Genomic DNA, 23,164 nt, shown 5'->3' on the forward strand with positions numbered 1-23,164 from the left:
GTGTGTGTCACAACACCTGGCTATCGTTTTTTGTTTGTTTCCAAGTTTGGGACTAAAACTCAATTTGGCAGCAAAACCTGACCGGAACTGATGTAATTTGTAATCTTTAGTTATCCACTTACCATAAGATCAATCTGTTTAGCTGCAGAAATCTTAATGTTTGTTAATAGGGGGTTATCCTGGTCCATAAAGGGAGGGAGAGGAGGAGGTATTACCTAATACTGGGTCCATGGACTACATAGCTTTAAAAAAATCTATAAAATTTCGAAATACAGCTGGCTCCGAGGGTTATGGATAAGGGACTCTGGGTTGGATCTGAAAAGGGGCTCAGTTGGGGGGTGGAATTTCGATGTTTGGAAGGGATGTGGAGGGATGTTATGAAGAGGCAGCCTCACGCCATACCGCCTTGGGTCTCGGTGTAAGTCGTTATCAACCATTACATTTGCTTTAAAGCAGAGATGACTTGCATTTCTGATAACTACTTTCCCTTAATTCATGATTCACACACATTTGGAGGGCTGGGCTTTCTGGGTTTGGTTTTTTCCCCTGGTACCAATCCCCGCCTTTTCCCACAAATCACCTGACTTCCCTGAAAACTCAGAAACACGCCCTTTGGCTGAAAAATAGCATTAAGCAATCGGTGAAATTCCCTATTCCTCCTTTCCCGCTTGGAGCCCTGGATAGAGGCCTCTCAGGCCTGGGAGGAGGATGCTATCCTTGTTTCAAAAGCAGAGGGAGCTCCAAGATCAAGGCTGAGTTACTCTTTCCCTATGTCATGGTCTCCCAGCCCCCTCTGTTTAGATCAGGGAATTTCAGACATGCACACTCTTATGAACAGAACCCGGACAGGGAGGCTGACCGGAGGTTCCTGCAGAGGGAGCGTCAAGGCCCTGTGCTGCTGTCCCTGGGGGCCGGAGGGGTTGCCCAGCATGCCCACTGGCAGGAGACAGGGGACTGACCCACTTGCTCCTACCAGCTTCTGAAGGTAAAATCCTTACAAACGAGGAGCAGAGCTTTGATGCAGGAAGAAAGAAAGGCAGAAAACGTCATGTAGGAGGGCTTGGGGCAATGATAGAGGGTGACAAAGGCAGAATTAAAAAAAGGCAGAATATAGACAACCTATTTTTCCTAAGCTCACCCCATCCACCCCTACTTCACCCTTTTACCTACCACTGTTTTCAGGGTTAAAGCAATTTTAGCAAGACTTTACTAGGAACTGTGGGGAGAGAGCTTATATTTTCAGTAAGTTGGCAGGGGAGCAGGGGTGGCAGCAGGGACAAAGCCCAAAGAAACTCTGGAAAACGAATGGAGGAAGTTTTTACGTTCCTTGTCATTTGGCTGTCCCTTTTCTCCTTCCTCACGCAACCCTGCCTCAGCAGGGCAGCACTTCCGTCCCAGACTGCTTGTTCCAAGGCCCCTGACTTCCCCTAGTGAAAGAAGCTCCTGCCTCCGTCCGTGGGCGTTGGGAGCATCAACGCAGATGCACGCAATGATAAACAGCAGACAGGGCTGCTTGAGGAGATAAGGAGATCATGGTTAAAGAAGAGGGGCTGTCCTAGATGCATGGTCATGATGCACGAAGACTGCTGAAAACCCGAGTGGAAAGGGGAGCATTGTTCTTGAGGGCAGGAGAGAGACTGATACCGTCGGGGTGGGGCTGGTGGAGGACAACAGAGGAAGAAGAAAACTGGGAGAAAGTACTCGATTCCTTTGGAGAAAAATTAGGAGAAAGTCCAGAGAGGCAAGGAGGGAAGGATACAATTTAGTTATAGTCTAGAAAGTTAGTTGAGGTTGAACTAGGGAGGGTGTGAGGGGCCTGGTGACGTGCGGCGATGTTGGTGATATGGCTCTGTTTAATCTGTGTGTTATCCCTTTGAAGGTGACACTGAGCCCCAGGTGACGCCGCACCACCAAAGAAGGTGCCTGTGTTTGTCAGACAAATACAGCCAGGCCTACCACCCCTTAGGCTCCAAAGTCCCGAGGTCCAGAAAGCCAGGACCAAGAGACAGGCAGCTCACCAGGGCGGACGAATCGCCAGAGATGTGGTAAGTCATCAAGGATCTCCAGAGGTTACACAGACTCTATTCCCTTCATCTTCTCAAGAAAAGTGCTCATGGGCCAGGCATGATGGCTCACACCTATAATCCCAGCACTTTAGGAGACCGAGGCAGGAGCATTGCTTGAGCCCAGGACTTTGAGACCAGCCTGGGCAATATAAGGAGACACTGTCTCTATTAAAAAAAAAAAAAAAAAAAAAATGAGCCCAGTGTGGTGCGTGTCATCTGTGGTCCCAGCTACTCAAAAGGCTGAGGTAGTAAATACACTTGAGTGCCCGGAGGTCAAGGCTGCAGTGAGCTGAGATCGCACCACTGCACTCCAGCCTGGGCGACAGAGTGAGACCCTGTCTGAAAAAAAAATAAAAGGTGGGGGGCTCCTATCTGAAGCCTGGGTTTTGGTTTGACCTGGGCCTTTTCTTTATTCCGACCTAAGATTCTCCCCTATGGCCGACCGACTGACTACCTCTATCTTCTTCCCCCTTTCTTCTGCCTCTGAGAAATAGTGCTTTCTGTCCTAGGCTGCTAGTGCCTGGGTCACCCGCCAATCTATGCCTCTTTTTTTTCAGGTGCATTATCCTGTTTTCCCTTTTGGCATGGGTTTATGCTGAGCCTACCATGTATGGGGAGATCCTGTCCCCTAACTATCCTCAGGCATACCCCAGTGAGGTAGAGAAATCTTGGGACATAGAAGTTCCTGAAGGGTATGGGATTCACCTGTACTTCACCCATCTGGACATAGAGCTGTCAGAGAACTGTGCATATGACTCAGTGCAGGTATGTTATAAGCACAAAAAGAATAGAGAGAGAAGACCAGGGCTGAGGTCGTAGAATAAGGATGTGGGAGGGAGAGCCACCTGTACTCACAGTGAACTGAAGTCAAGTCCTAGGGGCATAAGTGTTCTACTCTCTCTGTCCCTTCTCTTACCTCCATACCAAAATATTACCTTTTCCTAGCTTTTGTTGTTGACTCTTCTCTTAGATAATGTCAGGAGACATTGAAGAAGGGAGGCTCTGTGGACAGAGGACCAGTAACAATCCCCACTCTCCAATTGTGGAAGAGTTCCAAGTCCCATATAACAAACTCCAGGTGATCTTTAAGTCAGACTTTTCCAATGAAGAGCGTTTTACGGGATTTGCTGCATACTATGTTGCCACAGGTAAGGCTTACCCTTCTGCATGTGCCTTATTGACCCAGCTAAAAGATTAGAAGTGAGAAATCCACTGAGCAACACATTGAATGGGGATTCTGTTTGTAATTCATACAAAAAGTGTTGACTTGGCCTGGGTCCCTCCATAAATCACTTTTGTGAAATTCAAATGCATGATCATATGTTAGTGGTGATGATGATAATGGTAATAACACATATTACATAATACGCAGTAATTTATTGAGAGCCACTGTAAACTGGGTATGTGTCGGGGATTTTTCCTATTTTAACACAATCATCACTTTTAACCCTTCAAGATAGGTGTTATTTGCTCCATATAAAGATGAAGAAAATAAAGACTAGGAAAGTTAATAACTTGCCAAGAATCACACGAGGAATGTGTAGTATTTAAACCCATTCAATATATGGCATTCAAACCTTCAAATTCTGGGTACTTCTGTATCCCTCTCCAGGTTAAAATGAAGCTAGGACATCTCATAAAGCCAAACTATTGTTTAGATTTGATAGAAGGACCAACATCATATAAAGCAATGAATGTACTGATTCCTCCTTGCAGAAGGCATTATCATGATGTTTATCTTGCAGAGTGTCATCCCTGGAGCTGAAATGCTCCGTACATGGGAAAAGTCAAGGATCTCTGACATTAAGAGCTCCCTAGGCTGGATGTGGTGGCTCACACCTATAATCCCAGCACTTTGGGAGGCTGAGGCGGGTGGATCACTGGAGGCCAGGAGTTAAAGACCAGCCTCACCAACATGGTGAAATCCTGTATCTGCTAAAAATACAAAATATTAACCAGGTGTTGTGGTGCGTGCTTGTGTTCCCAGCTCCTCAGGAGGTAGAGGCATGAGACTTGCTTGAACCCAGGAGGTGGAGGTTGCAGTGAGCCAAGATTACCCCACTGCACTCCAGCCTGGGTGAGAGAGTGAGGCTCTGTCACATACACACACGCACACACACGCACACACGCACACACGAGCTCCCATATAGCTGTGTAGTGGTAGGGTTCAACCCTGGAATCATATGTCAGGAGAGTAATATAGAATAAACCAGCCTGACATGCGATCCCTAGAGGGATCTTTAAGCAACAGGCCTTTCCTACTTTTTCTTACCCTTAGGTTTTGGGTTTAACCTCATTCTGCCTTCTTGGTGTTTGTTCTTGACCTCAGCCTCTCTCTACTCTTTGTAGACATAAATGAATGCACAGATTTTGTAGATGCCCCTTGTAGCCACTTCTGCAACAATTTCATTGGTGGTTACTTCTGCTCCTGCCCCCCGGAGTATTTCCTCCATGATGACATGAAGAATTGTGGAGGTGAGCTTGGTATCAAGAGGGTTGCATGTTCCCTGGGATTTGGAATGACTGGGGCCTCAGAAAGGGCTTTGTCCACCCTTCCAACTTCGATTAGGCCCAGCCTTCATTTGGCATTTCTTCTTTTTTATTTTAAAATTTATTTATTTGTTTGTTTATTTATTATTTTAAAGAATTTCAGTAGTTTTGGGGGTACTGGTGGTTCTTGGTTACATAGATGAGTTCTTTAGCGGTCAATTCTGAGATTTTATTGCACCTGTTACCTGAGCAGTGTACACTATACCCAATGTGCAGTTTTCTCGACCCCCTTCCAACCTCCTCCCACACTGAGTCCACAGAGTCCATTATATCACTCACTACTGGCATCTATTCTTAGTTACTCATAAGCTGAGATGAAGCCACAAGAAGGGAGGAAGATAAGACTACAGGGTAAAGTTAGTTAATTGGAAAGAGAGATAGATGCCTGTAAAGAGTCTACTGGGGGCTGTTCACAACAAGAAAAGGCTCCATCCTAAGCAAAGTGATGGAAACCTAATAGGGCTTGGGTGTTCCTGCTGATACGTACTGCATGTGTAATTGCTGCATCCCTCCAGTTAGGGCAGGGATCTCAGGTTAGTTTGAATGGAGGACTGTCAGTTTCTGAGAGAAGGAATCATAGAATAGTACAGGAATTCCTTTGCTTGACACTGTATTTGATTCTCCCTTTCACTTTTTCTCTCTTAGTTAATTGCAGTGGGGATGTATTCACTGCACTGATTGGGGAGATTGCAAGTCCCAATTATCCCAAACCGTATCCAGAGAACTCAAGGTGTGAATACCAGATCCGGCTGGAGGAAGGGTTCCAAGTGGTGGTGACTGTGCGGAGAGAAGATTTTGATGTGGAACCAGCTGACTCAGAGGGAAACTGCCTTGACAGTTTAGTTGTGCGTGACAGTTGATTAATACCCCTACCCTCAACTTACACAAAAAGATGTCTCCCTGAAAACAAAGAAAAAATTTTTTTGAGACAGGTTCTTGCTCTATTTTTCAAGCGGGAGTGCAGTGGTGCAATCACGGCTCACTGTAACCTTGGCCTCTTGGACTCAAGCAAGCCTCCCACCTCAGCCTCCTGAGTAGCTAGGCCCACAGGCATGAGCCACCATACCCAGCTAATATTTTTATTGTTATTTATTTATTTATTTATTTATTTATTTTTTTACAGAGATGGGCTTTTGCTATGTTGCTCAGTTTGGCCTGTAACTCCCGACCTCAAGCAATGCTCCCACCTCAGCCTCCCAAAGTGCTGGGATTATAGGCGTGAGCCACTGCACTCAGCCTGAAGATAAAATTATCTTTTCTCCTGACCCTTATTTTGCTGCTTCTTATTTTATGTGACATTTCATGCCTCTGTTATTTTTATCTTCCACCCCTGAATTTTATCTCTTTCCTTTAGTTCTTTCCCTCTTCTGATTTCATCATTTCGTTCAGTTTGTTGCAGGAGATCAGCAATTTGGTCCTTACTGCGGTCATGGATTCCCTGGGCCACTAAATATTGAAACCAAGAGTAATGCTCTTGATATCATCTTCCAAACTGATCTAACAGGGCAAAACAAGGGCTGGAAACTTCGCTACCATGGAGATCGTGAGTAACCTAGAAGTGCCTCTTTGGTTGGTGATACCAAAGTCCCCAAACAATGTGGGATCAAAGCAGGTAGATGATCCAGGCACAATGGAAGCACCTGTGATCTCAGCTACCAGGAGAGGCTGAGGTAGGAGGATCCCTTAATCCCAGGAAGTAGGAGTCTGAGTCCACTCTGGGCAACAGAGCAAAATCTTGTCTCTAAAACAAAACAAAAACAAAGCAACAATAATTCAAAAAACAGATAGATTGTTGTTCTGATAGTATCCTGAGATACTTCACTTCCTCAGGAAAATCTAAACCAGTCAATGGTTGCTAGGAATGCCTCAACCCCTAGTAATCTTTTAACTAGACCTGAGAGTGCAGACAGTTTGGGGGTGGTTAGTTGGTAATGCCATATGATTTTAGACATCTGCTGTATTGGAATGTTAAGCATCAGGAATGAGGACAACTGGATGATTTTAGAAAGTGTGAGAATGATGTAAATAGAATGAGAGTCTTCAACTATTTAGTAATGTTTTTTTCTTGCCCCAACTTCTGTTCTTTCAAGCAATCCCCTGTCCTAAAGAAGAAACTCCCACTTCTGTTTGGGAGCCTGCGAAGGCAAAATATGTGTTTAGAGATGTGGTGCGGATAACCTGTCTGGATGGGTTTGAAGTTGTGCAGGTAAAGTACCATCCTGGCTTCTCCCCAATCCCTGGCCCCAGATCAGGATGAGTGTACTGAAATTGTCCAGTTGTTTACCAACGTAAGTGTGTGATCAAGGTATAATGCCTTTCCCATAAACACGACCGCTTAAGATCTGTAGTTCTCCCTTGTGAGTCACAGAGCTCCCTCGCCAGCTTGGCATTCTCTCTCTGCCTTCAGTCTTCTTGGGGAAGGGGGTTGACACGTTGGGGCAAAGCTATCTGTCAGCCTCATCTCCTGGGTGCTTTGGGTCAGTCTGCTGAGATGTTCCCAAGCTTCTTGTGGTGAGGACTCCTCATTGATCCAAGGCCAGAGATCAATTCCAGTTTTGATTTTGGTTTCCCATATCTCTCTTCAGAAATAAGTGGTGATGTTTATTATTCTCCAGGGACGTGTTGGTGCAACATTTTTCTATTCGACTTGTCAAAGCAATGGAAAGTGGAGTAATTCCAAACTGAAATGTCAACGTACGTGTCTCTTCAAAGTGGAAGTCTTTCTTTTTCTCTCAGAGAGAATGGAAAGATCAGCACATCCAAATTCAGATGCATGGTTTCCTCTTAGGCATGTGAGGGAGTGGGTTGGGTTTTTTAAGGGAAGCCAGTCATGGAGGCTTTTCTAGTTCAGCCCCCGAATCTGTTCCCAGGCCAACTAGATCGGCAAGTTTCTTTCCAAGAAAGGGGCCATGGGATAGGTCGAGTTAATAGCCCCACGTGGGTGCATTTGTGGCTTCCAGTGGGCCTTCACCAATCGCTGAGAACCAGGCTCTTCACTACAGCTTTCACAGGGCCATCTGAGTTAGCATCTCAGTGGGCCAGAGAGCTGAGAGATGCCAGTTGGGGAGGATGGCCACAGAGAGGCTGGTGTGGGGAGGTTCATCCCAGGTGTGCCTGTGGATATGGGGTGGGGAAGCAGTGAGGGTGAAACTGGCCCCTTGACTCTTCCTTGGAGGACGTGGCTGTCCTGACTGTCGCTCTCCTTCCTTCGTCTGGTAGCTGTGGACTGTGGCATTCCTGAATCCATTGAGAATGGTAAAGTTGAAGACCCAGAGAGCACTTTGTTTGGTTCTGTCACCCGCTACACTTGTGAGGAGCCGTATTACTACATGGAAAATGGAGGAAATGGTAGGTTTCTCCTACTGGAGAAGAGAGAGAGTGAGAAGGTGTTGGAGGGTAAATAGCATAATCTGTCTGTGCCAGAGAGAGTTTGGAGACAAATGAAGGTGATAGGGCAGACATTGTTCATCCCCTTGGCTGCTTCATCCAAAGATACACTTTTCATATAGAGCAGGGCACGCTCAGGGCAGCACCAGTCACAGGGCATCATAGAGGTCACCAGCTCAGCTTCACAGCTGCCGCAGGAATTCCCCTGTAACATCCATTCCATGGGATTACCCACCTTTGGACCAGTTATTTCATGTACAGCCCACAGGAGCAATGCCTTCCGCTTCAAGCCAGCAAGCTACACTGACTGGCTTTCTTGATGTGGAGGCTTTGGTTGTGCTAGATGAAGGGCTGGATGAGACACTATACATTCTCTGCATTGCTTCGTATTTTCTTTTCCCACTTTCCCAATGCCTTCTTTCCTTCTGCTTTGGAGATGTTCCCTTTGTCTCCCCTGGCGGGCTAGAGGCCTGAGGGATTGGAGGAAGATATTTTTTTCTGGCTTATTTAATCTGATTTACTACTTGAATCCCAGAGGAGCTGAGGCTCTGAAAGAATGGGGCAGGCTGTGGGAGAATGGAAGAGGGAGGGAAGATGTGGTGGTGAGTGTGGCCTGTGTTCTCTGTGCTATTCCAGGGCAGTATCACTGTGCTAGTAATGGGAGCTGGGTGAATGAGGCGCTGAGCCCAGAGCTGCCGAAATGTGTTCCAGGTAAGGAGGGCCGAGGCTTGGGGAGAGATGATAGGCATGGGTGAATGGGAGTCACCTTCTGAAAGCAGCTGTAACCCTCTTGGGAAAGGACTGAACAGTGGCCTGCCAGAGTCCAGCTCAGTGAGGTGGCAGTAGCACTGTGCCGTGGGCTGCTGGGGCCGTGGGGAACCTCCTCAGCTACACTGAAGCCAGGCCGACTGCAAGGAAATATAAGCGTCAGCCAGCGACAGTTGGTGTCTGGTAATGTAGCTGCAACGGGAAGATACAGAACTGCTAAAAACAGGGCCTGAAAACTGAGAGTGAGTAATCAACATTCAAAAACAAGACTAGTTAAATAACCTAGTTATTATATTAAACATTTATATGGCAGCAAGATATCGAGGAATTCAAGGAACGAGGAAGATCAGAGTTGGGTAGCAGAAGGCTGGGGCAAATCCAGTAGGATAAAGACCATCCTGGTTGTTACTGAGAACTAAAGACCAAGCTTATTTGTTGTGTTTATTATCTCATTCACTTCCTTGTAACAGCCCTGTGAGCTAGGTGTCATTAGTCTTACTTGACCGGTCAATGGGTGGGTGCAAGTTCGCAGAGTTAGCAAGCTGCGAAGGCAGGCTTTGAGCCCAGGTCTGTCTAAGTCCAAAGCCTGTTGTGCTCAACTTGGAGTCCCTCCAGGCTGTCTAGCAAGGGATTTAGGTAAGCAGCTTCACTTGAATTCCGTTATTAGTATAACTGAATGGTAATGGCACCAGTCACTGGGAGTGACAGGTCAAGGCCAAAGAAGGGACCCCTCTCTACTTCCTAGGCTGACCTGTGGTTTACTAGGAGGGACTCAGTTGCAACTAGGACTCCAGTAAAGAAGGCGATTAAAGTTTGATCTGGGCATCTGAAGAAGGCAGAAAGCTTCCCTCCTCCACCAACTGTGTGAGAAAAGGGTTTCCAGCACTGGCTCTTGGTTGGGCACTGGCCTCACATGCCGAGTTGGGAAGTGGAAGGGGGACCCCTGCCCCCAGAGGGGCTGTGAGTCACACTGTGAATAGCGTGAGGCACTAGTGCATCTGGACTCAATGATTCACATACTGTCTCTGGTTAACTGAGCTCTCCCATGAGCCTGCTATGACATTAGCAAAGTGGGGTGTTTAGGTAAGACCAGGGTGGGTCAGGTATTGAGCTTGTTGACCAAATAGGATTAACCATTTCGTACTAGAGAACCCTGCAACCTAGCAAGTAAAATTATTTGAGTGGTTGGAGGATTTGCAGGAAGCCAGTATCATTTCTTGCTCCTTCCCTGTGTTTTTTTTTTTTTTTTTTTTTTTTTTACTTCCTAGTCTGTGGAGTCCCCAGAGAACCCTTTGAAGGAAAACAGAGGATAATTGGCGGATCCGATGCAGATATTAAAAACTTCCCCTGGCAAGTCTTCTTTGACAACCCGTGGGCTGGTGGAGCGCTCATTGATGAGTACTGGGTGCTGACGGCAGCTCATGTTGTGGAGGGAAACCAGGAGCCAACAATGTATGTTGGGTCCACCTCAGTGCAGACCTCACGGCTGGCAAAGTCCAAGATGCTCATTCCTGAGCGTGTGTTTATTCATCCGGGATGGAAGCTGCTGGAAGTCCCAGAAGCACGAACAAATTTTGATAATGACATTGCACTGGTGCAGCTGAAAGACCCAGTGAAAATGGGACCCACCGTCGCCCCCATCTGCCTACCAGGCACCTCTTCCGACTACAACCTCATGGATGGGGACCTGGGACTGATCTCAGGCTGGGGCCGAACAGAGAAAAGAGATCGCGCTCTTCGCCTCAAAGCGGCAACGTTACCTGTAGCTCCTTTAAGAAAGTGCAGAGAAGTGAAAGTGGAAAAACCCAAAGCAGATGCAGGGGCCTATGTTTTCACTCCTAACATGATCTGTGCTGGAGGAGAGAAGGGCATGGATAGCTGTAAAGGGGACAGTGGTGGGGCCTTTGCTGTACAGGATCCCAATGACAAGACCAAATTCTACGTAGCTGGCCTGGTGTCCTGGGGACCCCAGTGTGGGACCTATGGGCTCTACACACGGGTACAGAACTATGTTGACTGGATAAAGAAGACTATGCAGGAAAATAGCACCCCTAGTAAGGATTAATCCAGATACATCCCACCAGCCTCTCCAAGAGGCGTGACCAATGCATTGCTTTCTATTCCTTATGATATTCTCATTATTTCATCATGACTAAAGGAAGACACGAGCGAATGATTTAGATAGAACTTGATTGTTGAGATGCCTGGCTGGAAGTAGACAGGTAGAGTTTGATCATAGAATTGTGCTGGTCATACATTTTTAGTCTGACTCCTTGGGGTCCTTTCCCCTGAGTACCTATTGTAGATAACACTATGGGTGGGGCACTCCTATCTTGCACTATTCCACAGGGATACCTTAATTCTTTGTTTCCTCTTTACCTGTTCAAAATTCCATTTACTTGATCATTCTCAGTATCCACTGTCTATGTACAATAAAGTATGTTTATAAGCAAATTTTGGCTGACTTACCTAATTCCACACCAAATCCTCAGAATTACATAGAAGGGAAGTGGGGTGAGAAAGCTGTTATATCCCTGAAATTGGGCATCTAGCAATTTATATTTAATTTAATTATCACAAAAACAGATAATTCAGCTTTTCTTCTCTCTTCCAAATGAGATTTACTGAATATTGTGGATTAGTATGAAGATCGCCAGTGTTAGGCATCATATTCTGCTTTTGAAACTCATTAATATTTACCTAGCCAAAAAAAAAAAAAAAGAAGAAGAAAAGAAAAATAAGAAAAAAAAAAAAAAAAGAAACTCATTAAATCTCATCGGGTGCATGGCTCACACCTGTGATCCCAACACTTTGGGAGGCTGGGGTGGGAGGATCACTTGAGCCCAGGAGTCCAAGACCAGTGTGAGCAACATAGGGAGACCCTGTGTCTACAAAAATAAAAAATAAAAATTAGCTAGGCATGGTGGTGCTTGCCTTAGTCCCAGCTACTCAGGAGGCTGAGGTGGGAAGATCACTTGAGCCCAGGAGGTCAAGGCTGCAGTGAGCTGTGATCATGCCACTCTACTCCAGCCTGGGCAACCAGAGTGAGACACTGTCTCGAACAAAACAAAACAAAAAAACCCCAACTTATTCAGAAGTCCATGTACAATAGTTTGAGTTGGCTGTTTAAGATCTTTAAGTATAAATTGTTTCAATATGTCAACTGAAAGTTAATTTTCCTTTAATACTCACTTGTATCATGCAATATTAGCACAACAAAAAAGAAAATCTATAGAAATTGAGCATGCTCTTGTCTGCTTTCCTGGTGGTTTTGATCAATTTGTGACAATGTTTTCATTAGACTGAACTCTGTACCAAGATGACATAGCAGAAAATCTCAGTGAGGATGGACCCCTAAACTCTCCCTTCTATTTTCTATGGGAAGGAAAAGAAAATATTCCTCCTCCCAAAGAATGATTAGTGATGAGAAATGACTACAGAATAGACTTAGCATTTTACAAACTGAGGACAGGAGAACTTTCTCAGGATGGCGGTTGCCCTAACAGGGTGTCTTAGGAAAGCAGAGGTCTGAGAAGAGCTGAGGGGGAGTCTGACCTGTTCGATGTGACACGTGGCTTTCAGGAGGGCAGTTTTTACCAGAAGCCAAAAAACGGTTTGTTTGGGCCCATCAAGAATGGACTTTGATATTCCATAGACCAAGAGGGCTAAATTCAAAAGCTGACCTTAGACCAGAGGGTAAACACGATGTGGTAACCAGAGGAACTCTAATTGAAGGGCCTGAAGAATTGAAGGGAATTACAACCGGGAGCCTCTGGGAGGATTATATCGTCAACCAAGCAGCATAAAGTCACTGTGTCACCCCTGAACTGTATGCCTTGTAGCCGCCTCCTCACACTTCCTGTCATTGCGGGGGCAATGGAATTGACAGTGTGGCCTGGGCGAGAGTGTTTCGGTGACAGGAGGATTCTTCTAGAGATAAAAAGGCATTGGAGAAATATTAAGATTTAGAAACATGATCTGTGATAGAGAGATTTTTCTTCTTTTTTTATACTTGGGGTAACAGCAAAACATTAACCTGGAATCTGACAAGTAACAGAAAAAGGAAGTTCACCCCTCTCAGAGAATCACCAGTCTATTTGGGTTCTGCCCTTGCCGATGGGCTGAGGTATTGGTGAAGAATTTCCCTCTTTGCTGCCGCCTTGTACAGCATGACCGGTATGGGTTTTGCATCATTGACTGTGCTGCAAGGTCATTTCTCTGGGTGAATGGCAGGGAGAAGAGCTAAATGAATCATCATCAGAGACTTCAGAGCTGGGAAGAGCTCGTCACCAGGTCCTAGAGAGGCTAGAAAGTCATTCATTATGTTTAAAGGGTATCCATCATAGTACCTTGCAAGTCACTTGGGAATGTATGTCCGCTTCTTCTGAAACTCAGGAAAATAGTTTTTTTTTTGGTGGTGCAACAGAGACTTACTCTTGTTGCCCAGGCTGGAGTGCAATTCCACTCCAGGAGGATCGGTTCACCGCATCCTCCGCCTCCCAGGTTCAAGCGATTCTCCTGCCTCAGCCTCCCAAGTAGCTGGGATTACAGGCATGTGCCACCACGCCCAGCTAATCTTTCACCGTGTTGGCCAGGCTGATCTCAAACTCCTGAACTCAGGTGATCCGCCCGCCTTGGCCTCCCAAAGTGCTGGGATTATAGGCGTGAGCCACCGCTCCCGGCGAAAATAGTTAGGTTTTTAAAGAAGGTGAATTGTCACTTTTCTTTGGTCAGAAGAAAATGGACTGGCGGGTCAGCAGCTCATGCCAGGGAGGAAAGACAATGTCCAGTGGTCAAGGGGACTTGAAGCAAAGGAACTTACTTGGAACTGGACCAGCCCAGAAAGGGCTAGAAGGGATCCTGGGACTCTAAAGTTTCCTTTACAGTGACTGCTAGAATCAGAAAAATATACTGTGGAAATGTGACTTTTTTCCTGCATATTGGTTATTATTTTAAAAATTGAAAATATGAGGCCGGGTGTGGTGACTCACACCTGTAATCTCAGCACTTTGGGAGACCAAGATGGGTGGATCACCTGAGGTCAGGAGTTCAAGACCAGCCTAACCAACATGGTGAAACCCTGTATACTAAAAATACAAAAATTAGCCAGATGTGGCAACATGTGCCTGTAATCCCAGTTACTCGGGAGGCTGAGGCAGGAAAATCGCTTGAACCTGGGATTGCAGTGAGCCAAGATGGCACCACCGCACTCCAGCCTGGGCAACAGAGTGAGATTCCATCTCAGAGACACACACACACACACACACACACACACACACACACACACGACACAACTTTATTTAATCTTGATCAAATCCACAAACTCTGCCATGGTTATGAAAATAATGATTTAACAAAACTCCTTTTCTTTTGACATATTCACAAGAAGTTGCAAAGTTAGTACAGAGAGGTGCTGTTTCTCCTAATGGCTACATCTTAGGTAACTATAGTACAATATCTAAACCAGGAAACTTATGCTGGTACAATGTGCACGGGTAGTTTTGTGTTATTTTACTACATTGGAGAGTCATGTAAGCACCTCTGCAGTCAAGATATGAAACAATTCCGTCACTACAAAGATTTCTTTCTTGCCAAATTTTTGTAGTCCACCCTTTTCTTTTTTATTTTCTCTTACGATCATAAAAAGACACATTGGAAAGATCCAGCTTCTCTCAGTTGTCCTAAGAGGAAATTGATTTGGGGTACGTCCACCCTTGAACCAGAGAAAAGCAGAGACTGGACATACTGAGGGACATGAAGTTGTGGTAACAAGAATCACAATGGGGGAACCCCCCAAAGCAAACCTACAGGGAAAGTCTCTGATGGACCTAGTTTTCTGAATGGAAGCATCTGTTTTAAAAAAATCTCTCTTCGGCCGGGCGCGGTGGCTCAAGCCTGTAATCCCAGCACTTTGGGAGGCCGAGACGGGCGGATCACGAGGTCAGGAGATCGAGACCATCCTGGCTAACACGGTGAAACCCCGTCTCTACTAAAAAATACAAAAAACTAGCCGGGCGAGGTGGCGGCGCCTGTAGTCCCAGCTACTCCGGAGGCTGAGGCAGGAGAATGGCGTGAACCCGGGAGGCGGAGCTTGCAATGAGCTGAGATCCGGCCACTGCACTCCAGCCCCGTTGATAGAGCGAGACTCCGTCTCAAAATTTCCAGGATCCAAATAAAAAAAAAAAAAAAAAATCTCTTCCTCTACAAGGGACTACAAAGGACGCAGAAGACCCGCAGCTGCCAGGAAGGAGGAGCTCATTCTGATTGTAACCATTGTATTCTGCCTCATCTCCAAATGGGCTGTTTGCATTGTGTATCTATCTCCCTTTAGGTTTAATGTGGAAACAAATTATTTCTTTTGTCTTCATTGCTTAAGGACTGAGTGTGAAATATTTTTGGCATAATATGCTCAGGTTTTTCTGGGTATCTGCCTATTCATGGATACAATGAAAATGTTTCTTGATCTCTCTTAGACAGAAAGCAAGAAGAACTTAAGGTTTTTAACAGAAAAAATAAACGAGGATGGCTAGAATAAAAATTCACAGAAATAGAGCCAGGCATGATGGCTCACACCTGTAATCCCAGCACTTTGGGAGGCCGAGGCGGGCAGATCACGAGGTCAGGAGATCGAGACCATCCTGGCTAACACGGTGAAACCCTGTCTCTACTAAAAATACAAAATTAGCCGGGCGTCACGGCGGGCACCTGTAGTCCCAGCTATTCAGCAAGCTGAGGTAGGATAATTGTTTGAACCCAGGAGTTGGAGGTTGCAGTGAGCCTAGATCAGGCCACTGCACTCCAGCCTGGGTGACAGAGCGAGACTCCATCTCAACAAACAAAAATCACAGAACTAAAATTCACGGAATAAAAATGCACGGAAGCAGGGATGAAAGCAAAAAAAGCACCTGAGCACTAGTCGGGGGAGAAGTCAGGACAGCAGAGAAGAAGCCTGGGGCCACTGCAGGTGAGTGCTGTGAGACCTGAGTAGAACTGAAGAAAACCCCAAAGGGAGAATATGAAATGCTCACAGGGCCAAGCAGAGGCCGGTTGTGTCGCGCAGGGCTGACCCCAAAAGGCTTGACGGAGACTCCCTGAAGAGAGATTTTGGAAAACATTGACCAGCTAGGTTGGACCTAGATGAACTTTACTGTCAGGTCTCTGAGCCCAAGCTAAGCCATCATATTCCCTGTGACCTGCACGTACACATCCAGGTGGCCTGAAGCAACTAAATATCCACAGAAGAAGTGAAAATAGGCTTAACTGATGACATTCCACCATTGTGATTTGTTTCTGCCCCACTCTAACTGATAGATGTACTTTGTAATCTCTCCCCACCCTTAAGAAGTTTCTTTGTAATTCTCCCCACCCTTGAGAATGTACTTTGTGAGATCCACCCCCTGCCCACAAAACACTGCTCCTAATTCCATCGCCTCTCCCAAAACCTGTAAGAATTAATGATAATCCCACCACCCTTTGCTGACTCTCTTTTTGGACTCAGCCCACCTGCACCCAGGTGAAATAAACAGCCTTGTTGCTCACACAAAGCCTGTTTAGTGGTCTCTTCACACGGACACGTGAGATATTTACCTGCTCTGTTACATAATTGTGGTACGATTTATGTAGAATTTTCTTCCAGCAATTTATGAAGTTGTCTGAGTTTGCCTTAAATGGCCTGAAGTCTTTCAGGTCTCTTTACCAGGTCCTTGGTGGCCTGCCCTCCTTTTGGTGTCCTATGCTGTCCTCACTGCCATCATTTATCCTCTGAAAATATGACTTTTTTTCCTGCATGTCTGTTATTTTCCTTCCCTCTCTTCCCTTCCCCTCCCTCCCTCTCTTTTCTTTTTCTTTCTCTCTCTTTCTTTTTCTTTCTTTCTTTTCTTTCTTTCTCTTCTTTCCCTTCCTTCCTTTCTTTCGTTCTTTCTTTTTCTCTTTCTTTCTTTCCTTCTTTCTTTCTTTCTTTTCTTTCTTCCTTCCTTCCTTCCTTCCTTCTTTTCTCTCTCTCTCTCTCTCTCCCTTCCTTCCTTCCTTTCTCTCCCTTTCTTTCTTTCTCTTTCTTTCTTTCTTTCTTTCTTTCTTTCTTTCTTTCTTTCTTTCTTTTCTTTCTTCACTCTGTTGTCCAGGCTGGAGTACAGTGGCATAATGACAGCTCTCTGCCGCCCCAAACTCCTGGGCTCAAGGGGTCCTCCCACCTCAGCCTCCCGAGACCCTGAGACTACAGGCATCCATCACCACACCTGGCTAATTTTTAATTTGTAGAGACAGGGTCTTGCTATGTTGCCCAGGCTGGTCTTGAACTCTTGGCCTCAAGCAATCCTCTCTCCTTGGCCTCCCAAAGTGCTGGGATTGTAGGGATGAGCCACCACATCTGGCTCTTCTTTGGTTTCAATATGCCCACTTGACATAATAAAACGCTGCCTCCTCTGTGCCTGAACTGGTATGGCTGCTAGTGGCTGGGGGAAAACACACAAGCTCTCACAACTGTCTCAAAAAAGGTGAGAGTGTCTCACAAAAGAACAACTGTCGCCCTTTTAATTGTTGGCCATGAGTCTCAAATGAACCCTTCATGCTCCCAGGCAATCAAAATTCCCTAATCCTTTCTGAATCCCACTGTCCCAGAGGACTATTTCATTTCTTCTCTCTTCTCACACCCCTGAAATTCTCCATCCTCATTCTCAGCTGATGACCTTATTTTCTACCTCACCAAGACACATGAAGCCTAGAAGAGAGCTTTTGCCACCACTACATCTACTGGAATACTGGCATCTGTTCCCTTACACTCAGCTGGCCTGTGTGTTAACTTACCCATTGGTGACTTATCCATGCTTCCAACTCGATTCCATCTCTGCCCACCCCCACCCACCATCACCATTTCCCTCCCTATTGTGTAATTCCCATCAGTATGTAAACACATTGTAATTCCTCTAAACTTAAAACAGACTTCTCTTGACCACAATTCCTCCAACAGCTTTCCCTATTTATTTGTTTCTGTTTGCAGCAAATTCCTTAAAATAATTGATTATACCCTGTCTCCAGTTCCTATTCTCCCAGTCTCTCTCCAGCTCCGCTCTGGCTTTTCCCCCATCATTCCATCATACTGTGCTTTTCCGGGTCACCAAAGACTCTGACATTGCTCCATGCAAGGATGGATCCTCTCAGTCTTTATCTCCACCTCGATGCACTTTCTTTTATTTATTTATTTTTTTTGAGACGGAGTCTCGCTCTGTCGCCCAGGCTGGAGTGCAGTGGCCCGATCTCAGCTCACTGCAAGCTCCGCCTCCCGGGTTCCCGCCATTCTCCTGCCTCAGCCTCCCGAGTAGCTGGGACTACAGGCGCCCGCCACCTCGCCCGGCTAATTTTTTGTATTTTTAGTAGAGACGGGGTTTCACCGGGTTAGCCAGGATGGTCTCGATCTCCTGACCTCGTGATCCGCCCGTCTCGGCCTCCCAAAGTGCTGGGATTACAGGCCTGAGCCACCGCGCCCGGCCTCGATGCACTTTCTTTCCTTGGCTTCTGAGTACTGACCTCCCCAGGTTTTCCTCCTACCTCAGTGGTCACGGGCTGGAGTGCAGTGGTGCGATCATTGCTCAGGGCAGCCTCGAATTCCTGGGCTCAAGCATTCCTCCTGTTTCAGCCTCCTGAGTAGCTGGGACCATGGGCACACATCATCAAGTCCAGCTAATTTTTAATATTTTGTAATGATGGAATCTCACTATGTTGCCCGGGTTAGTCTTCTTTCAAGTTTTTTTTTTTTTTTTTTGACATCTGATGTTACCAATTGGCTCTGACCAGGTTGGTCTTGAACTCCTGGGCTCAGACGATTCTCCAGCCTCGGCCTCCCAAAGTGCTAGGATTACAGGCATGAGCCACTGCTTCCGGCCTAAATTTTTTTTTAATTTAAGGAGCACCATCTATTTTTTGAATAGATAAAACACCTACATGGTTAAAAATTTGAAAGATCAAAACAGCATACAATGATAACTTTTCCTGCCACTCCTATGTCCCCCCCGCCGAGACCACCAATATTTCTTGTATATCTTTCCAGTGATCTTTTATACACACTTAAGTGATATATGCCTACTCCTGTTACGTATACAAATAGTAGTATTTTATTTTATTTCTTTCATTTTTGAAGCAAAGCCTTGCTGTGTCACTCAGGCTGGAGAACAGTGGTGTGATCATAGTTCATTGCAGCTTCGACTTCCCAGGCTCAAGCCATCCTCCCACCTCAGTCTCCCAAGTAGCTGGGACTACAGGCTCGTGCCAACACACCCGGCTACAAATGGAAATGGTAGCATTTTATACATAACATTTTATACATTCTGCATCTTACTTGTTTTCACTTACCATGCTGTCTGCAGTAAGGATTGAGTGGTTACATTGTATTTCATCATTTGGATATTCCGTAATTTACCTGAAACTTTGGTACCAGATACCTTTCAGAATGCAGGATTCCAATATTTTGTTATTATAAACAATGCTGCAATGACTAACCTACATGTGCCATTTATTTCATATGTGAGAAAATGTGGGCTAAATTCCTAGAAGTTGAATTGGTGAGTGAAAAGGCATATGCATTTGTAATTTTGGTTACCTGTCACCGAACTGCTCTCCGTAGGGTTTGTACCAATATACCTTCCAAAAAGCAATGTGTGAGAGTGATTCTTTCTCTACGTTTTCAGCAACATGGTATATTATTTTTGCCAATCTTACAGGTAAAAAGATGGCATTTTATTTAAATATTTTCCTTATTATGAGTGAAGTTAAGCCCCAAAGCCTCAAAGCAATTTATGTTTTCTTTTCTGTGAACCATCTATTCACAGATCATTGGTTTTGTCTGTGTTTTCCAATTCCGGTGTTCTTTGAGAATAAGACACACATGAGTTTGGGGCAGGGGAGTGGGAAGGTCAGAGGAGTCAGCTGACTCTCCTGGGAACTCCTCCGATTATTAAAATAAGAATAAGAGGGCTGGCGCTGTGGCTCATGCCTGTAATCCCAGCACTTTGGGAGGCCGAGGTGGGCGGATCACTTGAAGTCAGAAGTTCAAGACCAGCCTTGTCAACATGGTGAAACGCCATCTCTACCAAAAGTACAAAAATTAACTGGGCACAGTGGCAGGCGCCTGTAATCCCAGCTACTTGGGAGGCTGAGGGAGGAGAATCTCTGGAACCTGGGAGGTGGAGGTTGCAGTGAGCTGAGATCAGGCCATTGCACTCCAGCCTGAATGACAAAGTGAGACTCTGTCTCAAAAAAAAAAAAAAAAAAAAAGAATAAGGGACCCAGAATCTTAGTTTCCCAGGAACGTTAGAGATAATACAGTTCAGGCCAGGTGTGGTGGCTCACACCTGTAATCCCAGCACTTTGGGAGCCTGAGGCGGGTGGGTCACCTGAGATCAGGAGTTCGAGACCAGCCTGGCCAACATGGCGAAACCCTGTCTCTGTTAAAAATACAAAAATCAGCCAGGCGTGGTGGTGCATGCCTGTATGCCCAGCTACTCGGGAGGCTGAAGCAGGAATCGCTTGAATTCAGGAGGCAGAGGTTGCAGTGAGCTGAGATCTTGCCACTACACTCCAGCCTGGGCAGCAGAGCAAGTACTCCGTCTCAGAAAAAAAAATAATAATAAAAAATAAAAAAATAAATACTATGGTTCAGTGGTTTTTTGTTTGTTTTGTTTCTACTACCCTCATCTCCTCCACTCCACTCCAGTCCCCGGTAGAATGCTGAAGGTGCTTCACTTCTGAAAACGTTTCTAATCATTAAAAACCTGGAATAAATGTATACTCCTCAAGTGTATTACACAATGTTGCTGTATGCTTCTGTGTAGACTGTGGGAAAAAGTTTCTTATGTCATTTCTGCCCGTACAGGTCCACATTCCTGAAATCCAAAATGATCTAAAAACGGAAAGTGTTTTTGTAAGTTGGGCACTAAAACTTATTTAATGGCAAAATCTGACCTGAATGGATGGGTAGCTATTTAGAGTTTTTTTTCTTTTTTAATTAATCTCACTTACTATGAATATTTAAATATTTCTATAAAGAATTATTAATCTATTTTATTATAGGGTGCTGCTGTGGACCATGCTGGCGACATCCCATAATACAGAGTGTATTACATTGTGAAATCTATAGAATCTTGAATATTGAACAGCACTTGGCCCTGAGGGTGTCACATATTGGACTGTGGACCTGCATTTGGGCTTATAAACTCATCACTTCGGCTGAGCATGGTGGCACACACCTGTAATCCCAGCCACTTGGGAGGCTGAGGCATGAGAATCCCTTGAACCTGGGAGGCAGAGGCTGCAGTGAGCTGAGACTGCGCCACTGCACTCCAGTCTGGGTGATAGAATGAGACTCTGTCTCAAAGGAAAAAAAAAAAAAAAAAAAGTTTAAAAAAAAGTTAAAGAAAAACCTCATCCCTTGGGAATGGTTTAACTCTGCTGGTCTTCTTAAGTTCAGGCCTGTGTGTGCTGGGTCATGTAAAGTTGTTTAAACAAGTCTGGAACAGTCAATTGTGCAATAACATCATGATATTGTTCTACTACAAATACTTATAATGCTTAATCCAAGTTCTGGGTCCTTTTCTGATCTTTAAAGATATCGTAAAGAATACAAGTGATTTAACAATATTGTTAGTGATTCAACTTGGAAACAAAAAGTTCATAGCACTCCTCTCCTAAGGAATAGTTAGAGATTGGAAGATGAGCTGTTAAAAAAGCTGTTGTAGGCTGGGCGCGGTGGTTCACACCTGTAATCTTAGCACTTTGGAGGCCGAGGCCGGTGGATCACTTGAGGTCAGGAGTTCGAGACTAGCCTGGCCAACATGGCAAAACCCTGTCTCTACTATTAGCCTGGCAGCGGTGACAGGTGCCTGTAATTCCAGCTACTCAGGTGGCTGAGGCACGAGAGTCCCTTGAACCCTAAGGCAGAGGTTGCAGATAGCCAAGGTTGTGCCACTACACTCCAGCCTGGGCGACAGAGTGAGAGTCTGTCTTGAAAAATTTAAAAAAGCTGTTATATTTACAACTACGCATGTGGGAAAATCAGCATTTTCTTTATATTGTACAATCAAAACAAAACACAGATATTTATTGTTATCCATAACCCTAATTGTAAATGTGTTCATGAACTTAATTGTTCTTGTTGCCTTCCTAAGTAAATATTTTAAAAATGACCTTCCTTACAAAATATTTTTATATAAAATAAATACAACTTTTGACTCGTTTTGCACGCTGGCATTTCTCATGAAATTTTATTTGGAAAAAGTTATATTCAGTGACCCAATGGTATAAAAGTGGAAAAGGAAAGTGACAGCTAGAGATTGATAACTACATCCTCTGCAATCCTCGGAAGAAAGAAAGGGCCTCTTTGGGTTGTTTCAGGTAAAGTATGTCAATGGGACTATAGGAAAGAGAATTTCCACACTGTCTGCATCAGTGATTTTAATAGAGACTCTTAGTGGTTATCAACAACTGGTCAGTTTTTTTTTTTTTTTTTTTTCCGCACTGCTCTCTGGATTTGGACCTAGCGAATTCTGGGCTCAGTCCTCTTCCTCCATCTCTTTCTTGATCCAATCCACGTAGTTGAGCACTTTGGTGTAGAAGCCATAGCCCTTGCTGCACCCGATGCCCCAGGACACGATGCCCGTTGCCACCCAGCGATCAGTGTTCGGGTCCCTTACTGCAAAAACGCCCCCACTATCCCCCTGGCAGGCATCCTGCTTTAGAGACGGGTGCCCAGCACAGAACATGTTTTGAGAGAACACATCCATCCTGTTCTTTCCCCGGAGCCAGGTCTCACAGTCCCCTCGATTAGCTACGGGCAGACGGACAAACCTGAGGTCATGAGCAATCTTCTCCTCCATGACCCCAAAGCCACTGACATAGCCCATTAAGCCCAGGTCATAGAAGGTCTCGTTGTCAGGGAGGCAGATGGGGAGGAGGTTGGGACCCAGGGTGACACTATTTTCCAGCTCCAGCAGGGCGATGTCCCCCTCAAAATTGTGGGACTCATCCTGACGGTAGTCCGGGTGGATGCTGACCCTGCGGATGGGGTGATTTGCCAGCTTCATGAGCTCTTCCACATTTGTGTGGCCCAGGAACACATCCAAGGAGGCGTTGCTTTGCGCCTCGTGTTCCTTGGGATACAGGGTGTGGGCAGCCGTGAGGATCCAACGGTCCCCCAGCAGGGCTCCGCCCCCGCGCCCATGGATGTTGGTGAACACCTGCCAGGGGAAGTTGCCCATCTTGGCTTTTTGCCCTCCGATGATGCGCTGCCTCTGTTCCACGGGGTGCACGGGCTTCCCACACACTGAGGGAGAGACAGGGAAGATAAGGGAGAGACAGGGAAGACAAGGGCAAGTCAGCTCCAGGTCCTACACCTCTTCCCTCTGTGG

The 23,164-nt window shown here is 45.6% G+C and overlaps 2 protein-coding genes across 2 annotated transcripts in view; one reads left to right on the forward strand and one right to left on the reverse strand.

The window, feature by feature from the left end:
* Window positions 1-1,879: 1,879 nt before the first annotated feature.
* Window positions 1,880-10,936, forward strand: LOC113222931 (complement C1s subcomponent-like; the record flags this gene model as incomplete). The annotated part of the gene is made up of 11 exons (XM_026452503.1): window positions 1,880-2,045; window positions 2,624-2,831; window positions 3,037-3,214; window positions 4,416-4,541; window positions 5,262-5,461; window positions 6,006-6,159; window positions 6,707-6,822; window positions 7,232-7,310; window positions 7,836-7,964; window positions 8,640-8,714; window positions 10,040-10,936. Coding segments are annotated over 11 exons (2,228 nt in total), but the record flags the coding sequence as incomplete, so codon positions are not given.
* An 11,056-nt stretch (window positions 10,937-21,992) lies between these two features.
* The window catches only part of LOC113222932 (complement C1r subcomponent-like), a 3,057-nt gene continuing 1,885 nt past the window's right edge, over window positions 21,993-23,164 (reverse strand). Inside the window, exon 3 of the mRNA XM_026452504.1 lies at window positions 21,993-23,079. Coding sequence (XP_026308289.1) covers window positions 22,310-23,079 — 770 coding nt within the window. The 3' untranslated portion in view covers window positions 21,993-22,309. The remainder of the gene's footprint in view (window positions 23,080-23,164) is intronic.

Source organism: Piliocolobus tephrosceles, unplaced genomic scaffold, assembly GCF_002776525.5.
Source record: "Piliocolobus tephrosceles isolate RC106 unplaced genomic scaffold, ASM277652v3 unscaffolded_36519, whole genome shotgun sequence".
Classification (NCBI taxonomy): Eukaryota; Metazoa; Chordata; class Mammalia; order Primates; family Cercopithecidae; genus Piliocolobus; species Piliocolobus tephrosceles.